The sequence below is a fragment of the Phaethon lepturus genome, unplaced genomic scaffold (assembly GCF_000687285.1).
Source record: "Phaethon lepturus isolate BGI_N335 unplaced genomic scaffold, ASM68728v1 scaffold17390, whole genome shotgun sequence".
Classification (NCBI taxonomy): Eukaryota; Metazoa; Chordata; class Aves; order Phaethontiformes; family Phaethontidae; genus Phaethon; species Phaethon lepturus.
In genome coordinates this window covers 759-19,366 of record NW_010514245.1, presented here as the reverse complement: position 1 = coordinate 19,366, position 18,608 = coordinate 759, and the positions used below count along the sequence as shown (strand labels likewise).

General features: G+C 37.5%; 1 protein-coding gene across 1 annotated transcript; it reads right to left on the bottom strand.

Annotated features, from left to right (window-relative positions):
* Positions 1–3,384: 3,384 nt before the first annotated feature.
* RIC8B (RIC8 guanine nucleotide exchange factor B) lies at positions 3,385–18,311 on the bottom strand (the record flags this gene model as incomplete). The annotated part of the gene is made up of 7 exons (XM_010292461.1): positions 3,385–3,558; positions 5,829–5,973; positions 6,127–6,271; positions 8,812–8,907; positions 9,241–9,394; positions 14,496–14,590; positions 17,703–18,311. Coding segments are annotated over 7 exons (1,418 nt in total), but the record flags the coding sequence as incomplete, so codon positions are not given.
* Positions 18,312–18,608: the final 297 nt, after the last annotated feature.

The window sequence follows — 18,608 nt, the reverse complement described above, 5'->3', positions numbered from 1 at the left end:
AAACATCATACAACACTGATTTAAGGTGGATAACTCGATATTTTGCAAAAATGAAAGGTTGAGTTAAATCTTTTTGCAGATTTGGGCAGTTTTTCAAAGCTCAAAGATGTGCATCACATACAGAGGACACTGATTTACAGTCACCAAACAATTCGCAATGAATCAACAAGATAGTATTGACCCTTACTGCAGACAAAGCCCATAGAGTTACTTCACGGCCAAGTTCAGGCATCCAGCAAACTACCTAAGTAACATCTACATCTCCCAAGAGATGCAGTAATCAAGATTTTTCATCTTTGTTTACACTTATATTTTATATATATTTAATGATCTTAAAAAGTATCATCCAGCCAAATTTGAGCAAAATATAGAAGCTTTTTATAGAAATTTTTGTAGAATCCAAGTCTATGTCAAAATATTGGGGCAAGGGAAACAGGTTCACAAACAATATTCAGCTTTCCTCCATACATTTTGGTAAAACAAAACTGGGTGATTAATTTTAATTTATCCTTGTCATTGGGCAATTACTCAATGAACAAGCCTAAACATCAACAACGTAGCAGAATAGAAAAACTTTGGAAGTAAGACCTGAAACAACCAAAAGCATGGATCAGTTTTACATCACCTCAAAGCAGTTTCAATACTTCAGTGCCAATGCTGAAAATAAAAAGAAAGTTGGAGAGCAAAAATCCACTGGCATGTTATGGAACAAGGGATAAAATGCCACTTTATTACTCATAGTTTCAATAAACTTGTACAAAGGGCACAGTGTAAACAGTTAGCAGCCATTAATGAAGGCTATAACTTTTCACTGAAGTAGTACTGTTTTGCAAATTTGTTTTCTCAGTTCAACTTGTCATCAGGTAACTTTTCAAAAACAATACAGAGCCAGTCAAAACCAGATCTAGAACACCCCAGTGACAGACTAGCCTGATTATCCTCATCATTCAGGAAAGGAAGCAAGTTTATCAGTCCAACTTTTTTTTTTCCCCATACCTTTCTCCAGTGAAAGCATGCTTGCTCTTTAAAGCTTAGCTTCCATTACTGGGACAGTACAAGTGTACTAAGCAGTCCAGTTTTGCTGTACATCATGCAAGTTCACTCTAAGCTCTTGTTCACGTCACACAGAAAAAGTTACATCAACTCACTCAGATCAGAAGAAGGAGCTGTTGGTTCCCTGTCCAAATTCCTCCCCTCTTATAAATAAACCACTGCACCAAACTGCTCCGTTCACAGTGTATGTCCCCTCTTATGGGGACAACCACCAAGACCAGCAGAAGCAGGAAACCTGACACCAGCAGTGTGCCTCAAAGTAAGATTTAAAACCCAAAATCAGCTAAAGACTCCTATCAAAGCAACCTCCAAGTTTAAATTTGTAGGTTGCAAACCAAGGGAAAAAAGTGCATTTCGCTGGGAGCTTTAAGTCCATGAAAACTCCCAGCACTGAAGGACTCAAGCTGGAGGCAGAAGTGTTCGATTCCAAAAACATGGAGGGACTCCCACTACTAGCAGCATGTTACCAACTCTTTCTCCTTGTATACAAGACTGGCAGCTTCCCATTTTATTTAACATCTGCAAAACCCACAACTGCACTCAATTACATTCATTAAGCCTCCAGAGCCTCCCAAAAGCAAGTCTTAGTGTCTTTTTCCTTCCTGCCAGCGTTTCCCTCTACTCCCAATTTTCAGTAAAACAAAAAAGGTAGGGAGAACAGTCAAGTGATTTTATTCATGTTATCACAGCACCTAAAGGGGTCACATCAACAAAACTGTCCCACAGTAATCACTATACTAAAAAACAATCCAACAAAAACCTTACAACAAAAAGAGTCCCAGCCCTGAAGAGTTTGCAGCCTAAGTACTATAGAAGAAGCTGCAGGTGGATGTAACTGATACAGAAAGCCCAAGGTAAAAGTAATGCTACTGGCCAAGAGGATAAGTAGTGACACAGGGCACCAGCTGCTTAGTTATTGTCAGTCTGTAGCAGGCAACACAGCAGGTGTCTCCAAGCCCCCAAACTGAAAAGGCTCTTATGCTACAGTAACGCCATTTGGACTTTTTGTGTCACTGCTACACTGATAGCAACTGACTTGTCTCCAGCCGTAGTTTCTGTCCGGTCTCAATCTTCCTTTTAAAGTTTTAGACCATTTAGTCATTTTATTGTGGTACCCCTCGCGCTCAGCATCTTAATTCTCCAGCTTACACAGCAATCATTATGGTTTACATAGTAGTTCAGTTAAGTCTACATCTGCATTGCATTTTCTTCTCTTTATTAAAAAGACTGTAACATACTACACTTGCTTTCCATGCAAATGATGTGAAAAAGTATCCAATTACTTCACTGACAGTTTCAGATCACTTTTTCTGAGATTCTTCTCTGCTCTTACTCCTGCTTATAATTCAGTCTTTGTCAGTCAATATAAAAGCCAGATTCTCCCATACCTTTTGCTGTACTCCAAATCTTTGAGAGATGTAAAGATAAAGGTTTTCTGAATTTCTCTCATTAGATCTTGTTGTTTGAATATCTACAAACTCTCACAAAACACAAATACACTTCTAGTTGCTCAGTTTTCCCATGTTTGAAGAATGATCCCCTTATATACTTACCTAAATTCCTACAGCTCAGTTCAATGGTAAGTTAATATAATACAAAGTGTTCCTCATGAATGTAAACTTTGCTTACACAGGAAACAAACTACAAGCAATCACTCCAATATGGCTACAAGCATGGGGAGGGAAGAAAACACAGCAAATTCTAGGCATATTGAGTCAAAGAGAAAAAAGCTATAGCTAACAGCACAGGTCTGTTCCCTTTTTGTATGTAGAAAGTTATAAAATAAAAATCAACTTTCTGTATCAATAACATGCACCTTTATGTCACATTTAAGTACCATTTTCTTTTATGGCAGTCATTTAAAACAAATTATAGAGTCTCATTTGTAATCCAGTCCACACTTGTAATAAATCCACAGTAATTCTTAATTGTAAATTCCCCTTTAACTGCTCTGTAATATAATTTATTGCTTCTGGTGACAACTATTTTCACACTGTATTTGTTCTTCATATAAGCAGCAGACATAAGTAGTTACCATGCGATGCTGCTCATTGACTTGGGGAAAATGAGTACACTTGCCTTGGGCTTGGATTGCGTCCCATACTTTAAAAGGAGAAATTTTTTTCACTATTATCAGCCTACCCATTTAGGAGGCAGGTCCCTCACCACCAGATCTTCCTGATTCTGCCCAGTCCTCTCCAAAAGAGGTTTCCTCTGAAGTTCTGTTACATATCACTCTTTTCTTTGAAGTGCTAAACATTTTTCTCTGCAGTTAAAGTGGTCCTAATCCTGCAAAGAAGTTGATTATAGCACTATTTTGAAGCACTACACCTTAGTGAGGAGCCAGGATATGAGCTGCCTCCCTCAGCAGCTATAATACAATACCTAGAAAGTTTATCAAACATGTTGACAAGCTTCATCGCTTCATATTCTTTTTGTTCTTCTGTCATTTCATCCATCGGATTGGGCATTGGTTCTTCTAAGTGACCAGTGATAAGGTTAATGCTGAAGGTAGAAAAACAACAGAGTTTACATTTCTATAGACATATGTATGTAAATTGTCTATCTTCTTGATCAGAGGAGAGAGGAAGGCAGTAATAGAAACCAAGACTGGCACTGTCTGAACTGCACATGAAAGTTTTTACTATAAATAGCCTATGTTCATGTTTATCCTTTTTCTGTAGCCTTTTCCAGTGAATCACAATATTATCTTGAGTCACTGTATTAATTTCTTGTTAGCTACTCAGGAATGCACATTCCACTAGTACTTGTTATAACCGATACAGAAGCAGTTTGAAAGCAGGGGAATAATGATGATAATAATGACATTGTCATTAGTAATAATTATATAGATGGGGAACAGAATGATGTATATATGTTTGCAACTAATTCTGTACCGGCTTAATTTAAAAAAATATAGACAGGTTCCAGTTACATTTTCTTATTTATGAAGAACTGTCGAATTAGTTTACCATTCGCCTCCCATGATCATTTTTGCTCAAACCAAATTAAAGTTACTTTGAGAATTTACAATGCCAGTTATTTTCACTGTTAAAACAACTGAATGGTGATACAGAAATGGTAAGTAACAAAAGCAGGTAAGTAGTTTTAAAGAATACTTTCAGGTCAAATTACCTTTTCAAGCAGTTTAATCACAAACATTTAACAGCAATACAGAAAACCAGATAAATAAAGCAACTGACAATTGTCCTGAAAGTTTCATTTAAGTGTCAGCTTTTATAAATAAATAGATGTCATACTTTTACTTATATGCATAACTGAATGTTAGGCTTTTGAAAGAAGAGCAGAGACAAAAGAGCAAGAAAAAAATAATCCTGAAGTGCAGAAGAAAAAAAGAAAATTCCTGTTTTAGAGTTCTTTTCTTGGCATAGAAGCAATATAACTTCTGTAACTTCTCCTACATTTGATCCTGTCTTTCATTCATGGTCCTCAATAAGAATCTTTCAGTGAGACACAACCTGCCATCATATACCTAATCATGTCTGTGTAATTCAAGGAAAATGGAGTAAAGTGGAGAAATAACACGCTTCAGATGCCCACTATCAACAATTTCAGAACCTACTTAAAAGGGCATCAAATCATCAATGTAACATCACAAACTGAAACCTTTAACACCAAATCAATTAAAATTAATAGAAATAAACAGACAGAGCTTCTATATGATCATTGAATCCTTCAAACAAATACACTGGATTCCTGAGGAGTGACTTCTACAGAAGTTGTTTTGCTGCTTCCATATTTACCTATGTGACTTACTCAATTCTTTAGGAACATTTTAGTACCAAGCAATCTGACTGACTGTAATTAGACCTCCTGGTTTGTTCCTTTTTTACAAAGTCCCACTTAAAACCTTAAGCCACATTTGACACCTTTATCTTCTCTGTTACAGAGATATACCTTACAAACATAGTAGTTTGGCAACTTCTTGTGAGTTCCTGGAAAATCTGGGGCAAACGCCATCCTTGCTAAGTTTGTTACTATATTTTTTTTTTCTAAAATTTGCTCAATTTGTTAAAAAAAAAATCTCTTTTCACCCTTCAATTTTAAATAGTTATTCAGACTCATTGTCTGTAAAGAAAGGGTCCCACCTGAGAACTCCCTCAAACTTCCTCATAGTTACAATGATGCAAGGAATTCCTTTACCATTTTTGCTATGGCCTTGCCCCCTTTCTCTGCCTACTTACATCTCAACCATCTAATGGCCATATACACACTGCAGGCTTCCAGCTTTTGATAAAGACAACCTTCTTCATAGGTTCATTCTTAATGCCTCCAGTAAGCCGTGCTTCTAAACGTTTTGGGCTTGCTTTGTTACTCTTTTACAGTATCATCTCTGATAGCTTCCTTTACTCTCATTTAACAATTCCAGCTTTTTAGCTATCCATTTAAATGGACAACACATATGTACTCTGAACCTCTAACCTGCATCTTAAAACTGATCCTAGACCACCCACGAACATTGCTTGGTTTTGTTCCTTATTTCTTTTTGACAAGTTTGCATTTTTACATAGTTCTCCTTATGGAAGTTAAATCATTCTCATAGTGATAATTTTTTTTTCAGCCATCTGACTATAGGATGGTCACTATTAGAGGCTGGTTTCGCAATAACTAGACCATGAAGTCAACAGGTGACAATAGTTAATACAAGCACATGTAACCCCAAAACAGGCCTCTCTGGAAAAGATGAAACAAAAAAATTATGTCAAAACATTTAAATTGCAACAGGCTATGCAAAATTGAAAACAATACTATACTTTGGCTTTGCAGATTTGTATTCTTCTGTATCCGTATCTTCATCATCTGAGTACCAATGATCTCCTCTTCCTCCTGCTAACAGGCCCCTTGCTGCCAGCAATCCTGCTGCATTACCATAGCCTGTATATTTTAACAAGCTGTCAACTGCAAAGAGTGGTACAGAAAATTACTCAGCTGTATTAAGCTACAAAACGAAAACCAGCATAGTGTTAAAAGAATCAACAGTTACAGCAAGAGGCAAATATACTAATTACAGCAAGACCTTATATAAAAGGGAGAAGAGAAAATAATTTCTACCTCTCTCTTTACAAAGAACAAAAAGAAATTCTGCTGCAATTTGCTTTACTCCAAGGTCAACATGTGTCATAAGGCGCACAAGCTTGTTTCTGACTGTTGTGCCAACTTCTGGACGATTTGATACATCTCTTAATGGAGGCAATACCTAGCAGCACAAAAAAAGAAAAAAAGAGGAAAACCAGCATAGAATTCATGGCAATACCTATCCAATCCTTGCAGAAGGAAATACAGTCAACAGAATAAGGAAATACTGTAAGCTCTGCTCCTTCATAAAAAGGAATAAAATCAACCCAACTATGCTTACATACATTAGTAATGACTCTTGCTTCTTAACATACTCGGGCCTTCTGGTCTGCCATCCTGGGTATGAGTACCCATTCAAGAGTACTCAGTCCCAGATGCAGACTTTAGAAAAAAGACAACTATTAGGAGTTTAAGAGCACAAATGAGCATCCTAAAATAGTTGCCTAATGGGCAGCAGTAACCTCGTGTTCTGTGTTTCTTCTGTTTTGCTCAAATATCTGGCAAAAGCACAAAAAATACCAGCTTAAGGAAACTTACAATATTAACATGATGTGTAATTTACACAGAACAATCAATATAGTTATGGTGAAAAAAGCAGGCAAGTAAGTCGCATTGCAAGTTCTATGATGATAAATTTTTAAAATCGGCTCTATGTGTATAGGGGAAACATGTTTCTTTCAAAAGGTGAAGCTAAGTTTCAAAAAGGTTTTGGAGAAAACACTATTTAGAATTTCTTCAAATACACTATTTTCCCTTAAATGTCATTAGTATTGTTAACTTCAACCCTCAAAGGCAGGAGGTGCCTGGAATATGTCTGGTTTTGCAACCTAACTTCCACCTCCTTGTGTATATGCCTTCAGACACAAAACCTACATTAATTTTTTTGCATTCACATGATATGATATGATCTGCAAACAAATCTGGACGTAATATAAAATCTTTAATGGTCTGAAGACTCCTGTAAGAATTATGGATCTTCAATGTTTTACTAGGGAATGAAATCCAAGATGTCAGTAACTGTTATAAGAAATTGCAGTCCTTTGTATTCCAGGTGTCTAATGTAAAAATGTCATGTTCTGTGCAAAATTACTGCACCCTTACTACTGAAATCGGACTCAATGGGAACCGATACTTAAACAAATGAATGCTACAATATTGACTACTTGGAAAAAAGACCCTGTCCTTTTCAAACTAAATATTCAAACAATTAGCAGAAACATTTTACTTTGTCCCTGCTTACTTTCCCCAACGGGGCTAGTACCATCACTGCTATTTCACAGAGTGTTGTAAGACTGAATTAATGTTTTTAGAACACTAATACTAATGCAGTGATGAGTGCCATAGGACAGTCCATGAGGAAATTAATCATTCTGTCTTCAGATCAGAATTTGAATAGTGCACAATAAATAAAGCCTAAGGCCAACACTTAACAATGAGGATAATTCAAAATATCAAACATCCGGTCATGCAGTTTAGCAGCATCCATCCATTCTGTGCACTATATGAGGCAGTTGTCCTGTGGTAAGAGACAGCATGCAATTATATCCTGACATCTAGACACCAAGATGTCGTAAAAACATGCAGACAACTTCATTTTCTAACTTCTGAACATTTGTCTGGGCAATTTTTTTTTTTTTTTTTTTTTTTTTTTTTACGGAACAGATCAGAAGGGTATCCCAGGAAAGAACTGCTGTGAACAAAAACAATAAACACCAAGAATAAGTTTCTTAAATTCCTCAAAAAGACTTTTCTGGTATAGATGAAAGAGGCAGAAAATACATGCAAAATATGCTCTTTTCCATTATAAACTCCATTTATTAATTCAGGCGTTGCCTTGATCTGGGAGTGGCATCTAAGATGCAACCCAAAAAATCACTGCAGCTTAGGAAAAAGAACATTCCTTAGCTGCTTTCAGTTGTCTCTCCCTTGCTCATCTTTTAACTTTTCTCCACTCAACTTCACAAAAAGCTGCAGAACAAACAGAAAACACCACACCCAACCACTAACCCACCGAGATCTTTACATCTTTAACCATTGCATGGAAGTCTTTTTTCTTGTAAAAAGCCTACCCACAGTCCCTACTGTATTAAACAACTGTTTTAAGAGACCAAGTGATGAAGTATACTTCTGTTCAGGGTTCTGATGGAACAGCTTATACACACGAGTACACAAGTTCCAATTACAATGACTCCCACCTGCTGAGGTCAAACTAAAGCTCAGGCAGAATCCATCAAAACATCTGTAGCCTCACTGGCTACTCTGCAGCTTTGCAAAGTTTTATAAACTGCACTGAAATTTTTTTGATATGCCGGATGTAAGGGGACAGACCTCATCGAGTTCTTTGCCCCGTGTCACATGATCCATGGTGACTCACACTAATACAGCTTTATAATACCCCTAACGTTATTCGTTAACAGCTCTACAAAATGTACTGTGGAACTTAGGCCATAATATCAATTGATTTACATGGACTGAAAAATTATTTCTATAGCTGACAATTGTCAGAGACCTAAGAGAAAAAAATACTGCAGAGAACTCTGTGGGCAATTTAATATGAAACCATTCATACTTTTAACGTATCAGTGTCTTGCACTGAGGTACAAAACCTCAAAAAGTTTATCATTAGCTTCGTATTCAAATTTTGATAAGTATTTTACTTACCTGAGCTTTGATAAACTTCCTGATATTCCTATGAGTTCGGCAGCATTCAGTTAGTAAACTGAGAACCGGAGTCAAACCTTCTCTGTAGCTGCTTCCCTAAAATGAAACCAAATACAAATAAAACTTTAAGAGCAAATTTTCCTTTTCAAATACTATGAACCCTTTAATGAAGTCCTATATGACAGCCAAAACATGAACTTTACATAGATATAAACAAAGCCAAATGTTCATCCTCACAGTCACACAAGCAAGTATGTTTCAGATATTCACAGGAATTTGTTCTCAATTTCGAGGTGTTTCACAATCCAGAAGCAAGACATCCGTATTGGTGCTAAATACTGTGTGAAACGTTTATAAGTAGCTTTACATATGCACACTTTCGCTTTAATGAAAAATGTCCCTTTTGTGAAGAATCTTTGCAGCCCATACCTTGTCTATTCTCTTCTCCATGAAATCCAGTAAAATTTGAATTGCTCCCATATTCATACCATTGTATTTTATATCTGTTTCCTCTTGGGATGATGGACTAATAAGAACATCCAAACAAGAAACGGGAACATTGCTTAAGAGGTTGATTGCATTGCTGAAACAGATTTTAAAAATTAATTATTCATTTGGAAGAAAGAATTAAAAACAGAGTACAATTCACCATAAACTGTTTGTACAACTGCAACCAAAAAGAGGCCCTGCAACTCAAACAATACTTTATTTTCTACTCTCTGGGTTTTAAAGGAGGTGGCATGCATTATCACCCGAGTGTTGGCTCTTGGAACGAACAAGGAAAAAGACAGACAAAAGTTCCAAAAGCTATACTGCAGCAGCACATTATTACTTCCAGCCCCCACAGTATCCTATCCCACAGATACGGCACAGCTTCCAGCAGTGTGTTACAGCAACTGATCTTGCAGGACAGCAGGGGGAACTCTCACATTGATTTGCAGCGGTCTGAGTTTTTTCCCTTCCTTGAAACTTAAAACATTTTACAGCACATCCGTATTACCATCATTAATGTGACAAAGTACACCACAGAAAACATTTCCTCCTCCTATTACAGTGGGGCATGGTGGCAATTTCTCAGGTCCCGTGATATACTTCCATATTTACTTAGCTTGTAGTGTGTAAGAAATACAGAAGGCTTTCAGCACATTAAAAAAAAATTCAGATTTGCCAAGCACTACCTTTCAGTAACTGGCAGTCTTTGCATTCCACAAAGCACAAAGAGGAGCGCTTCCCAAACATCGATTAAGTGATTTAAATTAGACCACAGGGTCCCTCCCTCCTCTTTAATGGAGTAAGAGGGAACTTACTTTGCAAGGGTCTCTGGTATGGTACACATCCCTTGAGTTTGCTATCTATCCTGTTCTCGTTATACAGACTTGTGTTAGTACTCTTCCTGAACATGGGGCTAAGTTACACAGATGCTGCAAAAATTAGAATTCTGTCATTATTTACCTGCTGATGCCCAACTAAACTTATAAATGGATATATTTAGAAATACTACAGAACTATTTAGGTTTACATATGCAGACCTCAAAGCTATCAACGAAACTACGAGCACTGATGTTTCAAGGGTCAGTGAAGTGTTCCAAGAATAGAGAAAACTTTTCAAACAACTTCATTTAACACTTCTAATGATATCTACTTAGAAGCTGCCCTCAGTTTTTAAGTCATTAATATAATTCTAACAAAGAATTAGTAGAAGAGAAAGCAAATTATGGCAATCATAACAGGATTTCTAACAAATGTGCTGGTTTTGGTCTGATCAGACTGGGTGGCTGTTCCACATTGTGCCATCTCCCTTTTCTCTTTTAGCAATCAAAATTCAGACAACTTATACTTTTTGGAAAGCTTGTTCTCTTTGTTTTGTTTCTAATTCCTGTTTAAGATACATCTTTTATATCACAGAAGTTATTCCTCTCCAATAATTCAAGAACAGTTAGAAACAAGACAGACTGAAATTCAACAAATATTTGGTGGCTTCAGGCCTTTCATCAAAAGTTCTCTTTTTACCAGTTTCTTATTAAACAACCAAGTTCCCAAACACCTACAAAATTAATTTTCTGGATCACTGTGTCTGAGCTATTCTTTTCAATAAATGAAGCCCGGCTTTCTGATCTTTGTCACTCCACTGACAGTTTTATTTGTGGTAGAGGAGTGTATGAAATTCTCCAGCTACCAGGAAGTCAGTGACTATGCACAGATCTGCACAATAGTGTTTGCATTCCTACTCCAGGGGGTAGAAATACTGCGTATATTACTCTCTCCTTTTCGGCTTCCTAGAGATCATTAATCACTGGGACATGACATCCACCCACTCATGCTCCCAGCCCCCTCCTGATATGCAAATTCAGAAGCAAAGGCCTATTTAGAGCTGCTGAATGCCTTGATTAAAACCTTGTTAGTGGGCAAAAATGGCACTCACTCTAATATGTGGTGCTTTAAGCTGTTCATGTTCCAATGTTAAGTAATGACACGACAGAACCACAATAATGACAACAATACCAGGTACTAAATTAGTTAAGATATTTTTATAGGTAACTTCTGCTTATTTATTAGAAAGAGAGTCACACTGTGACTCTAGAAATTAGAGTCACAGCTCAGGGCATGTATCCAACACCTGATGCTCACATAAAATAAATCCTCAACTTACACATTCAGAGCACAAGCATTCATACAATGTGCTTTAACAGGCTGCCCAAAGCCTTCATTTAGGCATCTTACATTCTGCAGATTTACAAACTTAGAGAAGTGCAAGTGATCAGCAATTCTAAGAAATATATTTATGCCCCACTGACACTTCATACAGTTTATTCTGCATTCAACACTGCTTATATTTTATTACAGTTTTAACATTTTTGTAATTGCCTTACTGATAGGCTCCAGGTGGAAAGCAGAGCAAGAAGCTGCACACTGCTGAGACGCACACCTCATCTCTAGCAATACAGATGCACAGAGTCCTGCATACGGAACAGCCCAAACTACGACACAGCCTCCTTTTTTTAGCTATGCTATCACAGAATCATTAAGGTTGGAAAAGACCTTTAAGATCATCAAGTCCAACCACCAATCCAACACCACCATGCCCACTAAACCATGTCCTGAAGTGCCATGTCCACACGTTTTTTGAATACTTCAGTGATGGCGACTCCACCACTTCCCTGGGCAGCCTGTTCCAGTGTTTGACCACGCTCCCAGTAAAGAAATTTTTCCTAATACCCAGTCTAAACCTCCCCTGGTGCAACTTGAGGCCACTTGCTCTTGTTCGATCACTAGTTACTTGGGTCAAGAGACGAACACCCACCTCACCACAACCCCCTTTCAGGTAGATGTAGAGAGCGATAAGGTCTCCCCTCAGCCTCCTCTTCTCCAGACTGAACAAGCCCAGTTCCCTCAGCCGCTCTGCATAAGACTTGTGCTCCAGACCCCTCACCAGCTTCGTTGCCCTTTGCTGGGCACGCAAATGTTAGCTATAGAATGCTAACACAAGTTTACTCATTGATTCCTGATAGAAGCTTCAATAATGAAAGTTCTGCTTGACCAAATACATCAGTGAATGGGGCCCTCTGATCTAGGTCCCTGATCTTTCTGATCATTTGCAGGGGGTTAGTTCCAACTATACCTTTTCTATTCCAGAGCTGCCTTGTGATGAACAATCTTGGTGAAAAAGCATATTAATTACTCAGTTTTTATTGCATCCTGTACATTCAAAGACAAAACCCAGGTTTTGCAGATGGGCTGAAATATTTCAATCACAAAAGTCAAAACCTGTGCAGTGCTCTAACATGTTAAAAAAACGCCTGAGTATGACATGAATCAAGATCAAATACTATGTACAGCAATACCACACTTGCATTCTTTCTTCTATCAACTTGAACTAAAGAAACTAGCTACAGGTAGCTAACAAAGGGAGAAAGTTGTTTTCTCTGCATAACAGAAAGACTGAAACAGTGCTATACTGAGCCCGATGGAGAAGGGGAAACAACTGAAGTGACACAAGCGAGTAAAAACCATCCTCATTTCTTTTCTGCTTCTCCTTCTCAGAATTAGGGAGAAACCTTGCCTTGACTTGGTGTCTTGGTAAGGTTCGTGTGGGCAGCATCTCTACACAAAACATTCCTTCTGACTGAAAAAAGCAAGGACAGAAATCACACTGATACTACATATTCTCCACAGCTGCCTATTTCTATATGTAAAACCCATTTTTGGATGTCATCTGCAAGTGTTTGCAAAAGTTAAAACCAAAAGGACCTGCATAACATGCATCCTTTTGCAATAGCACAAGATAATTAAATTTTACAGGGTGATATATTTTACAGGGTGATTAGACTAGTCACATTCCTGGACAAGGAAATAGAACATGTTTTCAGGGGAAGAGCATCAGCTGTATAATAATTCACCAGAATATCAGCAGTCTTGCTGACTATGTACAAGCTTAAATACTAAAGGCCAATCTCTGTCTCCTTGTCGTTGTTGAATTTATCCAAATCTGTTCAATTTTCCCAGCAGTGGGGAACTTATTCCCACCAGTCCCTCCCTTAAAGGGGGATGAGCGCACAAAATACCCACCATAAGCAGCTGCAAAGAGAAAATACCGACTGCCTTTTAGGACACAGCACTAACTTTAGTCATAGCAACTACTGTAGCGGTATCCTAAATTATTCGAAAGTAGTCTGCACCAACTGAGACGGGCTCTGATGTAGGATTTTAGTGTTCACCCAAGACTGTTGATCTCTAAGAGCTTTCCAAGATTTTAATCAAGTTCATTTAACACTTTCAAGACTGCTGGGTGTGAAAAGCTATATCCTTCTTCCTTGAGACTGCTGCCTCACAAGATGATCTTCAGAAGATCCTACACTTAAATGTATGGACATGTCTAAAGAAGAAAATGGCAACGCTAATTTTCATTGCCAAGAGATAATATGGGATAGCATTTGACAGTACTGTACTGTTGGGCCCTGTGAACAGCTGCCCTACTTGGATAAAAATAAGGATGTCAGAAAAAAAAAACTGAAGAGAAAACTAGCACCTCACTACTCTGAATTTTGATTATTATTGGCTGCAAATACATAAAAAACAGTTGGGTGCAAGGACTGAGGAAGAAAAAAAACAATGCACCTAAAACTGAAAGATGATTCACTCATCTTTGAAAAAAAAAAAAAATATTGTTACCAGAGAACTGATATTTATACTTTTAATAAAGCAGCCTAGAACTGCTGGGAGATAACATATCAACTTGTTACTTCCATCCCGCTCCATCAGAATCTCAAAAGTTACATTAAAAAAAAAAAATCTCAAAATGCAGTTTTTCCATTAGCTTCTGTGCAAAACAATAAAAGTTGCATTCCACTTCAATTTGCACTACCCCTAGAACTTCCATATATATTTTCATCCTCAGTTACAACACACAAACCCACACAGAAAAACATTTCCAAAGTCAGCTTCATTATTATTGATCAAAAATAATAAACTTGCCAGCCACTTTCTATCTGGAATAGTGGACATGCTTTAACAATATTTCAAGCAAAGAGCTTTCGTCAAAAAGATTAATAATGTTTTACTCAAAATTAGAGTTTTCACAGTTTCTCAGATTCCCACGTTAGAATTTAGGCAAAGTAATTTTTTTTTCTATTTTTTTTTAAAAAATATAACCTTTTAAAATAGACTGGTTCTACAATTCTACCAACCTGTGCAACTCTTCAGTTTTGTCTTCAGTAGGACCCGTGGTTAATAAGCAGTGTCGAAGGATGGCAGCCATGTAACGAAATTGATGAGATTCATTCTATATAAATATAAATTATGAAGATATTTTTTCATTTTGAAGATTGCAAGTGGGGGTTTCAGGTCACTAGAATAATAAAAATTAAAGATGGAAAATACCTATTAGATCATAACAACCATCCCTATCAATAAAAGGACTGTACCTTAGCGTTGACTGAATGCTTAACTGTCACATGCTGGCCTTTTAACCAGGCCTTGTAAAAGTTGCTGGGGACTTTCTTCCGGTCAAATGAGCTTCTACTGCCAGAAAACCCCATTACAACCATTTGCTCAATTCCATACCATTATTCCTAATATACCACTACTATTTTCCCTCCTGTATTTACACCCAGCCGCCTCTTCATCCATTTAGATTACACATGTTCTTCGTTTCATTTGCCGCCTCCTTATTTAGGGCTTTTGTTGCCAACTGTTTCATTCCCACACCCAGTCTGTTCCCTTTCCTAATTCACTTGCTGCTTCTCCCTTGATACCTTTCATCCATTTCCTTACTAACTTCTCAACTCTCAGCAACCTTATTTGCCCGACTTTTGCTCTCTCCAAGCAATTCCCCCTCCCAGTCTCCCACTCGACAAGCAGCCACACAAAAGTACACCAGTAACTGCAATCATTTAACTGCGTGTATCATTGTCCTGGTCCTTTTTCATTAGCTCTTCCTGGCATCCATCACATGTTCTGGTGTGTTTGACCTAGCACAAAGCTCCCCAATGCATACAAGATGCATCCACATCTGCCAACTGTACCACCTGCAGCTCTCCTCTGGCTTTGCTACTTGGAAACTATCTCCCGTCATTAAATATTGGTGTTTCAAATGGTTCTTTCCCCCTCTCATTTAGTTTTCTACCCACATGCCTAACCTCTCTGCTCTCCTTTTATTTTCCATCCTGTCTACTGTTTGTAATCTCTTCAAGTCTCCACCTTCAGCCCACTTAATTAACATGCTGTTTACTCTTCTTACAGATCATTAATATTACCACAGGGACACTTGCTACGCAGAATGCCACCTAACATCTTGCTAACAGTTTACAACTACTAAAGAGCTCTTTAAGTTAAGGGTTGCTTCCTTTTAGGAACTTTTAGCATAAAGTTATTATATAAGCTTTATCTTAAGACACAAAATAAGCTTCTCTCGGCCCAGAATGTCTTAACCTCTCCTCCAAATTAAAAAACCAAACAAACCACAAAAACAAACAAACAAACAAAAAAAAAAACAAAATGAAGGAAATTCTCCTGACAGCTGCGTGCTTGGGCTCTTTGAAGAAAAGTTCTGTGGGACAAAGCCTCCCTCATCCACAGACAGCAGTCAGACAAAGCCCCATCAAGTAACACCACAACTGTGTGCCACCTCCTACCCATCTTTCTGCCATAAACCTGGCTTTTAATCTCTCAAGATTTCCAGTATTTTCTAACAGTATACCCACTTCAAGATCCAGATTTCAAGAGCTTATGTCTCAAGAGGTGAGCACGGTAATACAGTTTCATTTTCCATCTTAACACCAGACATTATTTCCTCCACACAGTAAAACTTAGTCACAAAGATGATGCTTCTCAAATACTGAAGTAGCAAACATTCATATAGCTGTGTTATATGCTGGACTTTGGGCCATTTTTCTCCACCCAAGTTCCTACCTCCAAAATAATCACTTGTCTATACAAAAAACTTTCTCTGACAAAGTTAAAGATGTTTTTAATAAATGTCTAAGTCAGGAATATAAACAAGAGAAAAGCCCCTCACTTTCTTCATATTTGCTTGACATTTAGCATATTAGCTTCTCTGATTTTTTTCCCCTCACCAATCTTAAGTTTCAGGATTTGTTATTCAGCATATCCTTGAGACATTAAAGCAAAGAATAAGCTTCAGACTTTCACCAAGTTTTACATTCTTTAATATTATGATTAAAATCATAATATTTGTTGTTCAGTTCAATGCAATAAAGAGAAAAATTATTTGTCAATTATAATTACTGTAAACTTCTACTTAGCTTTATTGCTGCATATTTACAATTCCCAGTGAAAAGTTAACAACGCTGTTTTAGGGACAATATGATGTGGACTAAAAGGAAAGATTCCCATTTAATTCTATTATTGCAGTACAGACTTAGGTTATTCAACCAAAAAAAAGTTATTTGTTTCTGTTTATAAATTTAGTGATGCAACACATCGGAAGCATATTTGTCTAAGAGAAAAAAAATAGATACGATGTTGTAATGAAAAAACCCAAGATAAATCCTACTCATAAGAGATAACAATGAAAGTGTGTTTGGTTCTCATACATGACCTCATCTTAAAAGATCACATTTAAGTCCGAACCTGGGGTTGGGAGGATGGGAGAGAAAGACATTAAAAACAATACCACTCTTTCTTCAGAGCTACTTGTTAAAAATTAGAGTTGTGCTTATCATCATGTCCAGAAAAACAGAAGAAAACTAGGGAGACTTCTCAGCTCTAATTATTACCCTATTGCCATAGTCCACAACTTCCAGAGATGTAGCCATCTGACACATTTACATTAAAAAGTTTTCCTAGCCAGCTAATTATTAGTGAACAGCATATATTTTCTTTTGGAAATCTCAGACTCTAATGAAAAAGTCTCCTGTGCATTTTTTTATTTGGAAACTTACAGTTCTAACTTGCGTTATATAATCCAGGCTACTCTCCCATTACACAGAAAATGTATTAATTAGATTTTTTACCTACGTAGTAACAAGAACAAAAAAGTTATTTTGGTGTTCAAAGCCACGAGCATTAAAGCCTTAGCACTATTTTGGTGTTCAAAGCCACGAGCATTAAAGACTCAGCATCTCTTGAAAGTCCAGGATCATCAACACATGACACAACCAGAATTCAGACAGACAATCTTCCCAGACTTTTTTGCCTGCAGAGAAATTGTGATGCAAAATTTCAAGACTACCTTAGCAGCTATAATCATATTCCATCAAAATTACCATAGCAAAAGTTAAGTATTAAAAACCTTGCTCTGGGGCTTGCAAAAGTTAAGTATTAAAAACCTTGCTCTGGGAGGCAGACAACAACTGCCTCTTGTGTATCTACCTGCTAGTTCTGGCTCTTGCAGGCTAAACAAAACCAACTTAAACACTTGAGATAAGCCTTACCTTGCTGTGGACATTCCAACTGTCAAGTGTTACATTAAAAAGAGCCTTTAGTGCCTCAATGGCACAATCTGTCTCTTGCAAAGATAAAGGAGGCCTGTCACGATCTTCTGCTGCTTTATATTCTTCCGTCCATCTTACACTCAGGGAACTTTCCAAAGCCTGAGTCAAAACTTGCACCCCTTGTAGATCCTGACGCAACTGCGATCTAATATCTGTGTGCAGAAGTGACAAGAGGAAGAGGAGACGCAAATCAAAGCATTTAATGTCATCAACCAACTGTTGGTCCTTGCATTTTTCCAGCAGATTGCAGAGCATAGCTGCAAGATTCAGTTCCAAACTGAGCTTCTGTGCAACAGCACTATTAAAAATAATGTTACAGAGGCATTTTAAAGCTTCTACTATAACAGGAAATTCAGACACTCTCTGCAATGGATCTTCCACAGTGTCCAGCTTTGCTAGCCTCATAAGGATCTGCATGTTCCTCTTCGTGGTTACAGGTACTAAAACCTTCTTGTCCCTGGAGAGAATCCGCAGGGCCTCCAGGCAGGCAACTTGACATGAAGTTTTTGTATCTTTTTCAAGGAAGTTTAGAATTCCCTCACATAGTTTCTAAGCAAACAAAAAAGAAACAGTTTTAGCATCAAAATATTTGTGGCAATAGGAAACTACTTTTGCTAAGTTTCCATATAACTTTTGAGTTTTCAGATGACTTGACTTGGGAAACTAGGTATTCTGTATTAGCTCTTCAAAATATAAACTATTGCAAAAGCCCTCCAAAGATCATCAAAAGCAGTTTTTCTCATGGACACAATCCAAATACATTACCATTGGCAAAAGCATTAAGCTAAAGTGGCAGATGCTATCCACCGTTGCCAGTTACCAAGTTTTTTCAGTACCAGGACTAAA